Here is a 17820-nt window from a genome sequence, read left to right as displayed (position 1 = left end):
TGTACACACCGTTGGCTCAGTTCTTCAAGATACCGGCTACTCAGGGACATATTCATTTCTAACGCCTTAATACGGTTGTTGAGTCGCATAAAGACAGATTCCTTTTGGTTGGACCCATGCACTTGATTCCCATTAATGTATCCCAGGTCAGTCACATTGTGCAGCTCTGCATAGAAATCGGTAACTGATCGATTCAATCCGTTCGAGGATGGGACAGACAGGAGGATTTCCTCTGCAGCCTGATATTCATCTTTCGTCTCGGTTACCGAGGAGGCAGGCACATCTGAACCCGAAGGTAACAAAGGTTCTTCCACGTCCGCCACAGCCCCTTTAGCTCCAGTAGTTTCATTCTGAATTTCAGTCACCGGATATTCATCCACACTACCAGTTGCTTGCAAGGGTTCCGTAGGAATTATTGACACTGGAATAACACCTCCATTTTCGTTTGCGGAGTCATTGACTGAAATGCTCAAGTCTGGGCCATTATCAGCTTCGGTTTCTAACACAAGTGAAGTTTCCTCAGACTCTTCAACTGCTTGCTTTTGTATGGTCTCCAGTTTAGTTTCTGTACTTTGATCCAGAGTGAGTACAGTGAGCTCTGGGTGCAACTGGGCCAGGTCGGCCATTTTGTCAGCAGCATCATCAGAACTCTGAAAAACGGCAGTACATTGCACATCATGCTTTGTATCAAATGTGCTGACTTCAGGAGAATGGGAATCGAGAGGAGGATGACTGGGCTCCAACTCTACGGAGCCAGTCAGATTGACCAAGTTCTCGGATGAATGAGTGCTGGACTGATTTTCACTGGGAACTTTAGACACTTTTTCAGTCGGCACACTTTCCGGTTCATCCTCTTTCGTCTCTTTAGTTTCATTTACCAGAAGGGTTTCCTCCTGCCCAGTTGGAACCGGGTCAATTTCGGGAACTGGTTCAACCTTTTGCTCACCAGTGTGGGTTTTGCTGCATTGCCGTTGAAGGGCGGCATTAATGGAACACCATTTATAAACATACTCAGCAAAGCTTGCAATGCAAGAAATCTGAGGCAGCTCGCTGCAGTACATCGGAGTTTCAGTTTCATACCAACTGGCTCCAATATCATAGTCATCTTCAGGTTTTAGAAGAATGACAGTAGACAATCGGTTGACTAATTCCTCATCATCCTCGTGCTCCAGCTGCACGATTAACATTTCCGTTTGACTACTCAAGTCAGAAGGCTCTTGCTCTTCCTCAATAACAGCCGTAACCACCAAGTCCATCCTAAAAAGAAGCAGAGAGTGTCAACCAAGTTTTCATAAGTAGGAGTATAGATTAGTATACATTGACTTGGACGAAGGGACTAAAAGTGACATTAGCAAATTTGCAGATGACACAAAGCTGGGTGGCAGTGTGAACTGTGAGGAATATGCTGAGGTTGCAGGGTGACTTGGACAGGTTGTGTGAGTGGGCAGATGCAGTTTAATGTGGATAAATGTGAGGTTATCCACTTTGGTGATAAGAATAGGAAGGCTGATTATTATCTGAATGGTGTCAAGTAAGGAAAAGGGGACATACAACGAGATCTGGGTGTCCTAGTGCATCAGTCACTGAAAGGAAGCATGCAGGTATAGCAGGCAGTGAAGAAAGCCAATGGAATTTTGGCCTTCATAACAAGAGGAGTTGAGTATAGGAGCAAAGAGGTCCTTCTGCAGTTGTACAGGGCCCTAGTGAGACCGCACCTGGAGTACTGTGTGCAGTTTTGGTCTCCAAATTTGAGGAAGGATATTCTTGCTATTGAGGGCATGCAGCGTAGGTTCACTAGGTTGATTCCTGGAATGACGGGGCTGTCGTATGTTGAAACACTGGAGCGACTAGGCTTGTATACACTGAAATTTAGACGGATGAGAGGGGATCTTATTGAAACATAAGATTATTAAGGGATTGGACACGTTAGAGGCAGGAAACATGTTTCCAATATTGGGGGAGTCCAGAACCAGGGGCCACAGTTTAAGAATAAGGGGTAGGCCATTTAGAACAGAGATGAGGAAAAACATTTTCAGTCAGAGAGTTGTAAATCTGGGGAATTCTCTGCCTCAGAAGGCAGTGGAGGCCAATTCTCTGGATGCTTTCAAGAGAGCTAGATAGAGCTCTTAAAGATAGCGGAGTCAGGGGGTATGGGGAGAAGGCAGGAACGGGGTACTGATTGAGAATGATCAGCCATGATCACATTGAATGGTGGTGCTGGCTCGAAGGGCTGAATGGCCTACCCCTGCACCCATTGTCTATAGGAGCAAAAGTAGGCCATTCGGCCCATTAAGACTTTTCCCCACCATTCAATCATGGCTGATTTATCTTTCCTTTTTAACCCCATTCTCCTGCCTTCTCCCCATAATCCTTGATACCCCTACCATTCAAGTATCTGTCAATCTCTGCAATAAAAGCACCCAATGACTTGGCCTCCACAATAACTTGGCTTCTGTGGCAATAAATTCCACAGATTCACCACCCTCTGTCTAAAGAAATTCCGCCCAATCTCCTTTCTCAAGGTAGGTCCTTTTATTCTGTGGCTGTGCCCTCCAGTTCTAGACTCTCCCACTAGTGGAAACATGCTCTCCACATCCGCTCTATCCAGGCCTTTCGCTATTCAGCAAGTTTCAATGACGTTTCTCCCCTCACCCTTATAAACTCCAGCGAGGAGAGGCCCAGTGCCGTCCAACGCTCATCGTATGTTAACCCAGTCATCTCCGGGATCAGTTCTGGATCATTTATTAGCAGTCACTAGGCATGGGCCTTATCCTCAGCACGTTTCAATTGAGTATCTGGCCTTATCAAGTATTGGAGTTACTATGCTGAGTAAACTCCCTCGGCCATTTACAAAAAAATGGCTTATCCCCGAATATCAGTGGGAAGTTACACCAATTTAGCATCAGAGTAACTCACTAATTCTGTCTTCGTATATAAGATGCAATTTTCGAGGTCACCAAAGCTCAGCTTTTGCATAATCGGTGTTGGAGGGAAAATAACAAGTGTGCCTTGTCACCTCCAAGTTCTAAAATGTTCTCCAGCTAAAATGGAACAATTGTAAACAACAGAAATGTTGCTTATTTAGATCAATACCAGGAATACTCAATGTGTCTCGTCTTTTTGAAAGTCATGCATATTTGTATATTCACTCGAGTAGATTTAGATTTCACCATTGTCAGGATGAGTTTGAATTCACATGCATCCTCTGTAAGAATGTGCCAAACACATCTTGGGAAGGTGCACAAAATTTAGTCCTGTTAAGAGAATGAATTATTAAGGGTTGTGAATTCTTCCGTCACTGGAAGCAACAAATTGGCAAAAGAACCTGTCAACTATTGTAAAGGGAGTGCAGCAAGTGCAAATTATAACCTAGAATGTAGACTGAAAAAAGGTTGAAACAGCAAAAACGATTAACAGATTGAGTAATGGATGCTTGGTCATGACAAACATCAAGTTAATACCAGGCATATATTTGAAGGAAGGGAGTTTAAGGTGATGGAGCAAAGGTGAGGTAATATAACTAATTAGATAGTGTTTTCAAAGAGGTCTACAAGCTGAATATTCTCCATCCTATAACTGTAATATTCAATAGCTTTGTAACAATTCTAACAATTGTGTTCATGGCGATGTTGATATTGCTGACAATTTCAATTTGCATAATTCTTCGCCTTGAGGAATCAGTCCAATCCATACTGCAATTTTGCAAGCACATAAAAGGGTGATCAAGGCAACATGGAAAAGATAAAACTATATTTACAACCATCAGAGTGTGGTGGGCTTATGCAACGAAGTGCCACAGGAGGGAGTTGAAGCAGGTACTCTAATGGCATTTAAGAGACAACTGGACAGGTACATGAATAGGAAAGGTTTCACGGAATAGGGGCCAAAAGCAGCCAAGTGGGACTAACTTAGACGAGGCGTCAGTCGGAATGGATGTTGGGCTAAAAGGACCCATTTCCGTGCTGTGTGACTATGACTCTAACTCCCCCCCACCTCATACTGCCTTCAATCTTTCTACCGATTTCTTTAATCTTTGTCTCCTGTTTGTTGACCTATCTAGGTGAAAAAAACATTAATTCCATTTTAAAAAATGGATCCTTATCATCGATTTCATCTCAACTCATTCTGACTTCAGCTATTGTTCAAACTCCAACAATCTGAAGTTGAGCTTCTCCATTCCAGAGCACATGTGGTTGTCGAGGCCTCAGGAAGCCTCCTGCAGTTCTAGGACATCCACATGGGTCAGGATGTACATTCCACAGGTCAGAATGATCTGCCACCACTTAGCAGCAGAACAACTGTTTCCATGCTGTACGACTATGTCTCGATCTCAAACCAGTGATTTTGTTTATGTGTTCATTTCTACTTCATAATCACCACACCCTAAAGCAAGCAATTTTTCACAACTGCTTCTCATTTGCCTTCCAAATCTTCATGTGAATGATTACAAGTCTACCTTACATCCTGTAATTCAAAGGGGGGGGGGGGGGGGGGGAGAGGGAACACACACAAATGCTGCAATTACAATGAATGAACATGGGAAATTTTGATGGAATGCCATTCCCTGCAAGTCTTGTGCTATAATTGATAAATAGTGCTTAGACATTGCAGTGAAACCAAAGAGGAGCATAGGCTGGCACAGGAGTGGGACACCAGCAACACAGACAGAAAGCATGGATTACAGATAGTGGAGGCGGGGAAGGGGGAAAATCACAGACTGATATCTTCAACAGTTGAGATCATGGCACAATTGATGGATAGATGTGGGGGTTTGCAGAATGAAGGTACTTCATTCAATTATTTGGCCAATATCCCAGCCTTCTGTGCATGCAGGAGTCCTCAGATATATCCAACACTGGACCACATTGCCCTGGCAGTGGCTAAATCCCTTCAATGCTCCAAAAGAAACACAGCATAAGGCATGCCATTATCTAGTGTCTTTCTGGCATAGAAATCAGAAATGTTCATTACTACATTCAACCACAGAATAAAAATTACTCTCAGTAAAGCAACATAAAAACATGGAATTTAATTTCTCGGATTAGAGTTCCATTTGCAATCTCAAAAATTAATGCATCAAAGTCCAAGCTTACTTGAAACTCAGTCAAATCACACGGACGCATGCAACAGTGACTAAGCATTCTACACAGTAACAAACAAGATCACATACTTACTCAGGCATTAAAGAGGTAGGGCTAGGACTTAGCTCAGGAACAGAACTGTTCGATTTTGTAGTTTCATTCTCAGGTGTTATACTTCCATTAACTGCAAAATAATTCCAATATAAAAGCAGACGAAATTGTGCTTTGGCAGAATAACCTAGTCATGCACTTGGAATCACTAGCCCCACCACAAGACCATTAGACACTGAACAACGAATTTAAAAAAAATTGCTTAAGGGTTGCATTTCTCAGACAAAACAAAGATCTGAAAAGCACCAAATAATTGTAAGTTAGAGAGGTCTTGAATTCACTGCCTACATTTCTCATGGAGCCAGGAATCCTCGATATAATTAACATGCAGCAAGATGAACATTAAAACACTGTAGAAGGCCGAGGGGGGGGGGGGGGAGAGCGATAAATGGGATCAGTTGTACTTCAACCCACATTGACTAGTCAGCCAAACAACCACCTTGTGTCATCATTTTCTGTAAGGCCATGATTAAAATCAATCTTTCCACCCTCTGTGTAATGCAAAGAATGCCAATATTGACATAGTCACAACAGAATCCAAAACAAAAATATTTCAGAAAATGCACGCCATTGTAAAGGGCCTTTAAATCCACATTAAAATCTTACCTTCTGTTCGAGACATTTCCTCTTCTCCCTTCTTGGCACCAAGCATGTTGGCCGCTATGTTGACCATGTTCAAAATAGCATCTGTAAAGAAACAACAGTATTTGCAAAGAAACTTTTATGAAGGCTTTACCAGACAGGCTGTTCATGTTTGAATCCAAAATCAGATTTTGCAGAAGATTTTAAAACAGGTTTAAAAAAATAAAGGTGTCCCAATGAATCAAAAAAATTGTTTTATTTTAAATTGATATTTTAGTTTCCCCCCCACCCCAACTGAAAGCAATAAGCCTCAAGTATTTGTTGATAATTAATACATTTAATATCAAAACCTGAGACAGACATCTTCAAACTTTTGGAATGATTTTTGAAGCAACACCCTGCCATGGTGGGTACACATCATAATGACTAAGTCAGGGACAGTATAAAAATAAAAGAGAAGTATAACATAGCAAAGATGAGCGGGAAGCCAGAGGATTGCGATTCTTTTAAAGAGCAACAGAAGATAACTAAAAAGGCAATACGGGGAGAAAAGATGAGGTACGAAGGTAAGCTAGCCAAGAATATAAAGGAGGAAAGTAAAAGCTTCTTTAGGTATGTGAAGAGGAAAAAAAAAATAGTTAAGACAAATGTGGGTCCCTTGAAGACAGAAGCAGGTGAATTTATTATGGGGAACAAGGAAATGGCAGACGAGTTGAACAGGTACTTTGGATCTGTCTTCACTAAGGAAGACACCAACAATCTCCCAGATGTACTAATGGACAGAGGTGCTAGGGTGACAGAGGAACTGAAGGAAATTCACATTAGGCAGGAAATGGGGTTGGGACTGAAGGCTGATAAATTCCCAGGGCCTAATGGTCTGCATCCCAGGGTACTTAAGGAAGTGGCTCCAGAAATCGTGGACGCATTGGTGATTATTTTCCAATGTTCTATAGATTCAGGATCAGTTCCTGTGGATTGGAGGGTAGCTAATGTTATCCCACTTTTTAAGAAAGGAGGGAGAGAGAAAACAGGAAATTATTGACCAGTTAGCCTGACATCAGTGGTGGGGAAGATGCTTGAGTCAATTATAAAAGAAGAAATTGCGGAACATTTGGATAGCAGTAACAGGATCGTACCGATTCAGCATGGATTTACGAAGGGGAAATCATGCTTGACTAATCTTCTGGAATTTTTTGAGGATGTAACTAGGAAAATGGACAAGGGAGAGCCAGTGGATGTAGTGTACCTGGACTTTCAGAAAGTCTTGGATAAGGTCCCACATAGGAGATTAGTGGGCAAGATTAGAGCACATGGTATTGGGGGTAGGGTACTGACATGGATAGAAAATTGGTTGGCAGACAGGAAACAAAGAGTAGGGATCAACGGGTTCCTTTCAGAATGGCAGGCAGTGACTAGTGGAGTACCGCAAGGCTCGGTGCTGGGACCACAGCTATTTACAATATACATTAATGACTTAGATGAAGGGATTAAAAGTAACATTAGCAAATTTACAAATAACACAAAGCTGGATAGCAGTGTGAACTGCGAGGAGGATGCTATGAGGATGCAGGGTGACTTGGACAGGTTGCGTGAGTGGGCAGATGCAGTTTAATTTGGATAAATATGAGGTTATCCACTTTGGTGGTAAGAACAGGAAGGCAGATTATTATCTAAATGGTGTCAAGTTAGGAAATGAGGAAGTACAAAGAGATTTGGGTGTCCTTGTTCATCAGTCACTTAAAGTTAACATACAGGTACAGCAGGTACAGCAGGTACAGCAGGCAGTGAAGAAAACTAATGGCATGTTGGCCTTTATGACAAGAGGAGTTGAGTATAGGAGCAAATAAATCCTTCTGCAATTGTACAGAGCCCTAGTGAGACTGCACCTGGAGTACTGTGTGCAGTTTTGGTCTCCAAATTTGAGGGCGTGCAGCCTAGGTTCACTAGGTTAATTCCCAGAATGGCAGGACTGTCGTATGTTGAAAGACTAGAGCGACTAGGCTTGGAATTTAGAAGGATGAGAGGGGATCTTATTGAAACATAAGATTATTAAGGGATTGGACACGTTAGAGGCAGGAAACATGTTCCCAATGTTGGGGGAGTCCAGAACCAGGGGCCACAGTTTAAGAATAAGGGGTAGGCCAATTAGAACAGAGATGAGGAAAAACTTTCTCAGTCAGAGAGATGTAAATCTGTGGAATTCTCGGCCTCAGAAGGCAGTGGAGGCCAATTCTCTGGATGCTTTCAAAAGAGAGCTAGATAGAGCTCTTAACAATAGCGGAGTCAGGGGGTATGGGGAGAAGGCAGGAACGGGGTACTGATTGTGAATGATCAGCCATGATCACATTGAATGGCAGTGCTGGCTTGAAGGGACGAATGGCCTATTCCTGCATCTATTGTCTATTGACTTGGCTGCAAATTAATTTGGGACATTCAAAAGTATCATGCAAGGCTGTAAGTAAATTCATCAAGCAAAAAAACTCATGAAATTTCATGTTTTGTCCAAGGTCAAGTATTTCCCAATGCACTTGAAACCAAACCAGATAATTTTAATATGCCCCAAAGCAGTTTTGGACTAGGAGTATAGAGCAAACTAAAATATAATTATTTTCAGATGATTTTTTTTCCCCCACATGAAATTTATACTGATCAATATAGACAAGTAAAAGCTCAAACACAAACACCAACAGTTTGTACTAAGATGCTTTTGAGCCTTCCTCCATGATAGAAATGCTAAATTCTTATTGCTCCTTCAGATACTAAAAACTTGAACTCAGACAAGAAGTTATTTTTTTTTAAAACAGAAGCAGCATAGATTATACTTAAAGTCAGGAAACTTCAGAATCAAAATTAAGATGTTTAGAATCACAGAAAAATTACAATGTAGGACAAAAACTCTTGTGTACTTGTCAGCTGGGAATGAGCAAATCAGCCTCATCTCATCTTCCAGTGAGGAGATTGTGGCCGTCACAGCTCTTCACATGCACATTCAACCAGATTTTAAATGCGAAGAACAGTCCTGCCACCAACACCTTTAGTAAAAAGGTTCAGGAAATGAAGACGTTACTCCCCAACTCATACCGAACCCTTTAATCTTTGCCTCCTGTTTGTTGACTTTTCTGGGTTAAAGAAACACTAATTACATTTTTAAAAATTAAATCCTTTTCATCCATTTTATCTCAGCTCCTCATACAGGTCAAACACAGCTTTTCTGGCAACTGATGGCCCATCCAACCCTATAATCTGGGCTAAATTACGAGCTCAGTTGAAATTCCGAGCACTCTTTTCAGTTGTGTTCCTCCGTCACGAAAGAGTTATTTGTTGAGCATCTCCCAGATTTTCTGCAACCAACATTGCCACCTTCTTTGCTTGCAATCACTCTCACTCTCAAAACTTGTTATCCACAACACACTATAATTTAGAAAGACCATTCTGACTTCAGCTATCGTTCAAACTCCAACACTCTGAACGTGAGCTTCTCCATTCCAGGGCAGTTCCGGGACATCCACACGGGTCGGGATGTACATTCCACGGGTCGGAATGATCTGCCATCACTTAGCAGGACAATGGTTTCAAAACAAAAAACACTCACTTGCAACCTGCCAACCACCTGGCTGGCAGCACAGCAGTAGAGTTGCTGCCTCATAGCGCCAGAGGCCCAGGTTTGATACCAACTATGGGTGCTGCCTGCACAAAGTTCGTCCATTCTCCCAGTGACTGTATGGACTTTCCCTGGGTGCTCCGGTTTCCTCCCGCACACCAAAGACGTGCAGGTTTGCAGGTTAATTGGCTTTGGTGAAAACTGCTGAATGTCACTAGTGTGTAGCATAGTGCTAGTGTCTGGGGATCGCTGGTCGGCACTGATTCAGTGAGCCGAAGGGCCTCTTTCTGCACTATATCTTTAAACTAAACAAAACCTCTCTCTCTCGTGCTTACCTCAATAATCCAACTATATGACCCGCTGCTTTCTTCTAAATGCCTGAACATCCCCTTTCCCTACTCAAAATCTTAAGATTTATTCACTACAGAAAGGGTAGCACACAAAACTAAAGCCTGCGCTATTCGATATATTAACAAAATTCCTCTATACAAGCAAAATTTCTGAAGATCTGCAAATTCAATGTTTTAAGAAAACGCCATTGCTTTTGTTTTTACAAAATAAATTGCTAGAAAAATGAGGAACTCATTCAAATCAAAATGTCTCGGGTCAGACGTATGTGCAAAGTGTCACAGAAACAGTGCACAAAATCTTAAATGTGCCCCTATTTTACTAGAACACACGCACCTAACCCTTGAGAACTTTTAGAAAAACATTCCTAGTCCTAGTAAATAGCCACAGGAACTTATTACGGTGCATGCATTTAAAAACTGACTTTCCTTTAAATTAAGAAAGAGTCAGGTTTAGAACTTTATGCAGAATCCAAAAAAGAAAACATTCCCCGTGAAAAGTTAATTCAGTATTCAAAAGCAAGTTGTGGTTTTGTGAACTTGGCAAAACCTACAAAAGTCAATCCTACTGGGTGGGTTCCAACTCAAATTCATTCATTTCAGAGCCAGAATTCTGTGAATACATTAAATGTGTGAACACGTTGCCTCAGGACACAGGTGAGAAAAATGTTTCACTATACTTTTTTTATATTTGCAATTTCCCGGCCTTTGGCACGTTCAGTGGATCACAGGGCACTCCAGCTGAAACTGGGCCAGACTTCATTGGCAGCGTGGTTGCTACAATAACTTGAGCGAGCATTTAACTAAAACTATGAAAATGTGATCTTAGATAATAACGAAAATCAAGAGAACTTGTTCAGCAACCTATTCTCTCTGAACTGCAGCTCAACGGAATAAAAGATGATAAAACAGAAACATCTGTAGCCCACATTAGACAAGTATTAAATAGCGATATGCGCTATGTTATAAGGCAGCAGGAAACCACGTTTTAAGAGAAACCAACAGAGGAAAAAGCTATAATAACAGGGATCATGCCAGAACCAGATGAACAGCAAATGAACATCTAATCCAGTAAAAGCCATTACACAGAACTACATGCATACTAAACAGTGCAAGTAGCATGCTACAGATCAAAAATGTAATAGAAAATAAAGTAGCCCGTCTGCGCTTTTGAAAACACTCCACTATTCAGCTAGATCACAGTTGATATGGGAAAGCATTAGTTATAGTATAGAAGATACACAAAAAGCTGGAGTAACCTAGTGGGACAGGCAGCGTCTCTGGAGAGAAGGAATGGTGACATTTCGGGTCAACACCCTTCTTCTGAAGGGTCTGCTGAAGGACCAGAAATGTCACCCATTTCTTCTCTGCCTGTCCTGCTGAGTTACTCCAGCTTTTTGTGTCTATCTTCGGTTTAAACCAGCATCTGCAGTTCCTTTTGTCAGAAACATAAACATGTTAACCAATCCCATTTTCTTTCCCATTTCTACCTTTGCTTTTCCTAGGATCTCACATACTTGTCAGCTGTTGGCACCATAGCACTCGTGTTGTTATCTTGCCCAAACTTAGAATGCAGCATGTACATGTGCTGTGCGATCACAGGACAGCATTACAGAAAGAGCATGAGATTGTCGTTTTATCTTTTCAAACCAACCCCTTGTTTCAAACAAACCAACATGTAATGAGAAACAGAAAACAAATTTTCAGAAGCTATAACAAATTTGGCCAATTGCACTGCCCTTAACCAAAGTCCTAATGGGCAACAAACATGACAAGAAAAAGCCCTGAAACTGGATATTTTCATCAAGTCCGTCACTTTGCAAGTTTGGTACAAATTTGAATTGATATGTACTCAAACGAGTACAGATACGAATAAATAAATTGGTACAGAGCTTTACTGTGAGATCAGGAATTTAATAACTAAATATTAAAGTGGGGCTTCATCTTTTATTTCAAATACATTGATTACTTTCCTCTTAAAAATTCATGCATGCTATACAATATGTAGTATCTCAATTTTTAAAGATTGAATTTGGCATTCCCTGCCCAAGTTAGTGGATTTTGAAATGGTAATACATTGTTGCAGTAAGATCAGAAACATTGCAGTAATGTTCGTTGGATGTGAATAGCTCCAAACATTCAAATTTTTAAAAATCCAAAAGGTATGGGCTTCACGCCCGCACAGTTCAAGGGCGTCACAGTGGCTGTCTTTACAGTTGCTGCCTTACAACGCCAGAGACCCGGGTTCGATTCTGACAACGGGTGCTGTCTGTATGGAGTTTACACGTTCTCCCCGTGACTGCATGGGAGCTCTGATTTTCTCCCACACTCCAAAGATGTGCAGGTTTGTAGGTCAATTGTCCCCAGTGTGTAGGATAGTGCTCGTGCACGGAGTGATCACTGATTGGCGAGGACTCGGTGGGCCGAAGGGCCCACTTCCCACTGTGTCTCCAAAATCTAAAAGTCTAAAGTCTGACGAGACAAACTCGCGCACATTAATAATCCCAAGCTCAAAAAAGATTATATAGCTCATATTTCTGACAAGAAACAATGCCTGCTGTGTGGGTCATTAGTGACATATGACAGCTGTCATCTCTTTAGAGTGATCTCAAATTACTGAGATCTTAATCAAAATCTGCATATTCGGTTCTTGAGGTCCAATGTCATCGCTGTTAGAATTAAAACAGTTCCCAATTGCATACATTGGACTGTGATTCCCGCACAACACACTTTGAAACAATGGAAACATGTTCAAACATGTGGTAAACTCCATGAGCTGTAGTTTCCCTGTAATTTAAAAACCATCCGGACTTGAATCACATCAAGAATCCTCGAGTTACTCCAGCACTTTGTCCCTTTTCTTATAAACCAGTATCTGCGGTGCCGCGGGACAGACAGCGTATTTTGTTTTATGTCCAACACCCAAAAATTTGGTTAAGTAATTTGGCCAGACTACTACTTCTCCCTCAATTTCCATAAAAATGCAAATCTTTCAGTCAACTGTAAATTACTAAGTACTAGCTATCATAATTTGTTACAGATCAAGTGAACACTATAACATGTGTAGGAAAATAACTGCAGATTCTGGTACAAATCGAAGGTGTCACTAATTTCCGCCCTGCTCTTAAATATACTTGGACCATCTCCGACACCTCCCTCCCATTTCTGGATCCCACCATCTCCATCACAGGAGACAGACTAGTGACCGACATCTACTACAAACCTACTGACTCCCACAGCTATCTTGACTACACTTCTTCCCACCCATTCTCCTGTAAAAAGTCTATCCCCTACTCCCAATTCCTCCTGCGCCCAGGATGAGGTGCTTCATACTAGGGCATCAGAGATGTCCTCATTCTTTTAGAAATGGGGCTTCCCCTCTTCCATTATAGACGAGGTTCTCACTAGGGCCTCCTCAAAAACCCGCAGCTCTGCTCTTGCTCCCCCTCTCCCCATTCGTAACAAGGATAGAGTCCCCTCTGTCCTCACCTTCCACCCCATCAGCCAGTGTATACAACAAATTATCCTCCAACATTTCCGTCACCTCCAACAGGATCCCACTACTGGCCACCACTTCCCATCTCCTCCCCTTTCTGCGTTCCGCAGAGACCGTTCCCTCCGTAACTCCCTGGTCCACTCATCCCTTCCCACCCAAACCACCCCCTCCCCAGGTACTTTCCCCTGCAACTGCAGGAGATGCAACACCTGTCCCTTTACCTCCCCCCTCGACTCCATCCAAGGACCCAAACAGTCTTTCCAGGTGAGGCAGAGGTTCACCTGTACCTCCTCCAACCTCATCTATTGTATCCGCTGTCCCAGATGTCAATTTCTCTACATTGGCGAAACCAAACGCAGGCTCGGCGATCGTTTCGCACAACACCTTCGCTCAGTCTGCTTTAACCGACCTCAGCACTTCAACTCCCCCTCCCACTCCCAGTCTGACCTTTCTGTCATGGGCCTCCTCCATTGTCATAGTGAGGCCCACCACAAATTGGAGGAACTGTATCTAATATTTCGCTTGGGCAGCTTACACCCCAGCAGAATGAACATTGATTTCTCCAACTTCAGATAGTTCCTCTGCCCCTCTCTTTCCCCTCCCCTTCCCAGTTCTCCCACTGTCTTCCTGTCTCCTACTACATCCTATCTTTGTCCTGCCCCCTCCCTGACATCAGTATAAAGAAGGGTCTCGACCTGAAACGTCACCCATTCTTTCTCACCCGAGATGCTGCCTGACCTGCTGAGTTACTCCAGCATTTTGTGATACATTTGAACACTATAACATGCTTTGCATCCATCAAACAACATGGGACACTCAAATTGCAATCATAATTTCAATAAACAATTAAAAGGCTGGAAGGTTTAGCATAATGATAAACAGAATGAGGGATTGAAAATGGGCAGCATGATTAACCACAGATAAGATTTGGGCAGGGCAAGAGAAACAGAGGCATAAAAGTCAATGGCTAAGATCTGAGGTCATAATTTTTAGTTGAATCCTTAGTTCAAAATGTGGAGTTAAAAAATGTATTAAAAACTCACTTGTGGCTGAACCCAGTAGATTTTTGGATGGTTTTTCTTCTCGGCTACCATAATCCAGCGGATAATCTGTTTAATGACATACAAACATTTTCTCAAAAGCTACATGCAAACATTAAACAGCAATGTGCGCACCAAATGCTACTTGCAGAAAACAGATGTCAAAATTGTTTGAAGATTTCCACTGTGGAAACAATACATGTACAAAGCCATTCTGTTCCTTCTGAGAAAACAATGATTACGACGATTTTGGTTTACAAGCCCAAACTCAATGCAGAATCTCCGGAAAGCAGTGCAATCACACACTGCCAAAAACCAAGCACAAACAGGAAATAAAAGAAAGCTGCGTTTTTAAATATTAAATCAAGATCAGTCTACTTTTCAAGTAAGCCAAATTTTCTTTAAAGATCTTTTTTTTTTAGTTTGCACCAATCATTAGGTATTGTTCTTTGAAAGAATGTGCTGTCACCTAAAATTTCCCAGGGAATGGAACCATTAGCTTCTCAAAATAATTGGCACCCCTTAGCCGATTACTGAGACTGGAGTACAACAACTAAAGGCACTAAGAATATTTTGTGGCATCGAATCTAACCCGTCCCAGTGTTGCTGGGAAAGTCTTTCTATAGGGCCAACACCTTCATAGGCTAAATCCTACCAAAAAAACATAGTAATGGAGGTTTGTCTCAATGCTAGTAATCCTCTGATTTGAGGGTCAATTGATCTTCCCAATTTTTGGAACCTGCATTGACAAATCGGTTTGGATGTGGGGAGAGCAAGGGGCAATGCACTCGATATACATTTCCTTCCTATTCACAAAACATTAATTATTTTCCTCCCCACCCCACTAACATTTTATGCCAGGATTCAAAAACTTGTAAATTTGTAAATTAAATTGTTAGAGCGGATCCCTTTATAGCTTCAAATCGCCCAGCAAGAAGGCGATCAAAATATGTTACAGAATATTTAATGAATATCTAGTTTTAAAAAGTTGTAAAATGTAACGTTGTATTTAGCAAAATGTATTGTGCTAATAAGTAAAAAGTATCTATGATAATTGCAGTTTGTCACTCTTGAAATACTATGAACTGCTATTGTTGCTCTCAAATCAAAACTAGACGACTATATAGAAAAACATTGCAAGTTTAACATTGGAATGAGATGTACAGAATGAAAAGTGGCTTGAACAGTAACACCACCCAACTTGTTTCTGTTCCGTGTTTAATGTATTCTACGTTCCTGTAATCCTTGCATTTGTATTCTAGTTAAAGATTTTTCACACTGCAGGAACAGCATTTTAACTCTATGAAAATGCCTTTGAACAGAATACTTCGCCTCTCGTTTTCCAGATCACTGGTACAGTTGCCGATGGCAGAGTGGAGGAAAATCTGACAAACCATGGAAGATGCTGAAAATAAGGTAAACAAAGTCTGAAGAAGGGTCTCGACCCGAAACGTCACCCATTCCTTCTCTCCTGAGATGCTGCCTGACCTGCTGAGTTACTCCAGCATTTTGTGAAATAAATACCTTCGATTTGTACCAGCAGTTAAACAAAGATTGGAAACACATTTCAAGTCAATAAAAAGATTAGAAATAAACAAGTTGAAAGATATCATGTGGAAGTGGAGGAGAGAGCATAAGAACCCAAGAGTAGGAGTAGCCATCAAGCCTTCCCGACCACTCAATGCTGTCATGGCTAATTTATGCTGGCCTCAACTCCTTATATGCCAACTCCCCACGACCTTTAATTCTTTTATCTTTCAGTTATTTATCTGTCTCCACCTTAAACAGTAAATCGAATACAATAAAGGACCTTTGAAACATGATCTGGCCTCCACTTCTCTCTCAAGCTCAGGATTCTAGAGATTCACTGTCCTAAGAAATTTCTATGCACCTCCGTTATAGGCACTGCCTCTTATTTTGTAGGCAGGTCCCCTGCTTTATGACTATCCCAGTTGTGAAAACATCTACCCTGTCAATCCCCGTTAGGATCTTTATTGTTTGAATATGGTCGTCCCTCATTTTTCGAAACACCAAGGAATAGACCCGAATTGTCTCATCTCTGTTCACCTGGAAAATGTGGAATATGGAGGGTGAAAAAAGCAAGAACCAGAGGAGTGGGAAGACCAGGCAGAGGAAAGTTTGGAACAGCCAAGAGAGCAACCCAGGCAAAGCTAGAGTAGAGATGTACTAAATGTAGCAGGCCCAGTTATACCTTGTGACAAATATTTGGTCGAATAAAGAGGCACATCAGAAGCACTGGTTAAAAAGGTGGCATTGTTAAATGAGCGAGACAAAACACAGATACAGAGAAATGTAATGAAGTCCCCTTGTGAAAGCAATAAGAAATATGGTCAAGATACCCATCCAAGTTTGAGCTTATCTCAAGTTGCTAGATTGAAATGGAGATAGAATTGTCAATTGGACATTACAAACACTTGGCTAGTCACACAATGACACTAGGCAGGAAATTGACACTCAACAAACTGCTCTCCTAGATACTGATCTATCTATCTCCTAGATAGTCTGAAGAAGGGTCTCGACCCAAAGCATCACCCATTCCTTCTCTCCAGAGATGCTGCCTGCCCCGCTGAGTTCCTCCAGCTTTTTGTGTCTATCTTCTAGATACCTTCCTACTGGAGGCATCCAACAATAATATCCACAAAGAGAATACCACTAAAATATCCATACCATAATCTTCATCAAGATATTCTAGGCGCTCCGTACTGTACTGAGATTCAGCAATTTCTTCATATTCCTCCACCATGCTGGTACCAAACACCCTAACACAAAAATGTTTGAAGTTATATTTTAAAAACAACAAAATAAACGTATATTTAAAAATATCAGCAGACATGGAGCTCCACTAGTGGTTATCTCTGGCTCTCCATTAGCTTGCCACTAAAAAAAAAGTAAACATTGCACTGAAGTATTAACCTAGCTCCTATGACATAAAAGATCAAACTAGGATTTGTTTTCATGAAGCAATTACTGATTGCTTTATTTCAGTTTGCCATTTTTGCATTGGAGGTTCGATCATTCACTTTTGCAAGTGCCAGTTCAACGGCTTTAGTTGGGTAAGCATTCAATATAATATGTTTCGCATTATAAGCAGACAATGCCTCCAAAATTAATCAACTTGGCTTTTGGGATTTACAGTAGTGGAGAATATTCAAAAATAATTGACGTCAAACAACTTTCAGTTGGTTTTTGAAAAACAGCATATTTACTATCTGAACCCTGAAGAGTTAATAATTCTCAATATTTACCACATATTTGGCTGAAAATGGTTTGTCATTCTGATTTTACTGCATACATTCTATATATTATATCTTGATTATTTTTAAAAAGACAGAAAAATAGACACACGAGGCCACTCCTGTTCAAACAAAAATACTGGATTTTGTGCGATTTGCCTTTGGCCAATACAGAATCGAAGTTGGGATGACACTACGGTGGTGGGACTCATCACCGGGGGGGACGAGTACGCCTACCGGGATGAGGTGGAGCAGCTGACAGTGTGGTGTGGAGAAAATAACCTGCTCCTCAACACCTTAAAGACAAA

General features: G+C 41.4%; 1 protein-coding gene across 2 annotated transcripts in view; it reads right to left on the bottom strand.

The window, feature by feature from the left end:
• Positions 1 to 17820, bottom strand: part of suco (SUN domain containing ossification factor) — an 89112-nt gene that overhangs the window by 15545 nt on the left and 55747 nt on the right. For both annotated transcript variants that reach the window (XM_078407804.1, XM_078407805.1), the window contains 5 exons: positions 16947 to 17038; positions 14262 to 14327; positions 5799 to 5879; positions 5175 to 5265; positions 10 to 1257 (listed from right to left, as the gene is read on the bottom strand). In XM_078407804.1, coding sequence (XP_078263930.1) covers positions 10 to 1257; positions 5175 to 5265; positions 5799 to 5879; positions 14262 to 14327; positions 16947 to 17038 — 1578 coding nt within the window. The remainder of the gene's footprint in view (positions 1 to 9; positions 1258 to 5174; positions 5266 to 5798; positions 5880 to 14261; positions 14328 to 16946; positions 17039 to 17820) is intronic.

The sequence above is a fragment of the Rhinoraja longicauda genome, chromosome 11 (genome assembly GCF_053455715.1).
Source record: "Rhinoraja longicauda isolate Sanriku21f chromosome 11, sRhiLon1.1, whole genome shotgun sequence".
Classification (NCBI taxonomy): domain Eukaryota; kingdom Metazoa; phylum Chordata; class Chondrichthyes; order Rajiformes; family Arhynchobatidae; genus Rhinoraja; species Rhinoraja longicauda.
The sequence above is the reverse complement of the archived record's forward strand: the minus strand, read 5'-3'. Positions and strand labels throughout refer to the sequence as shown.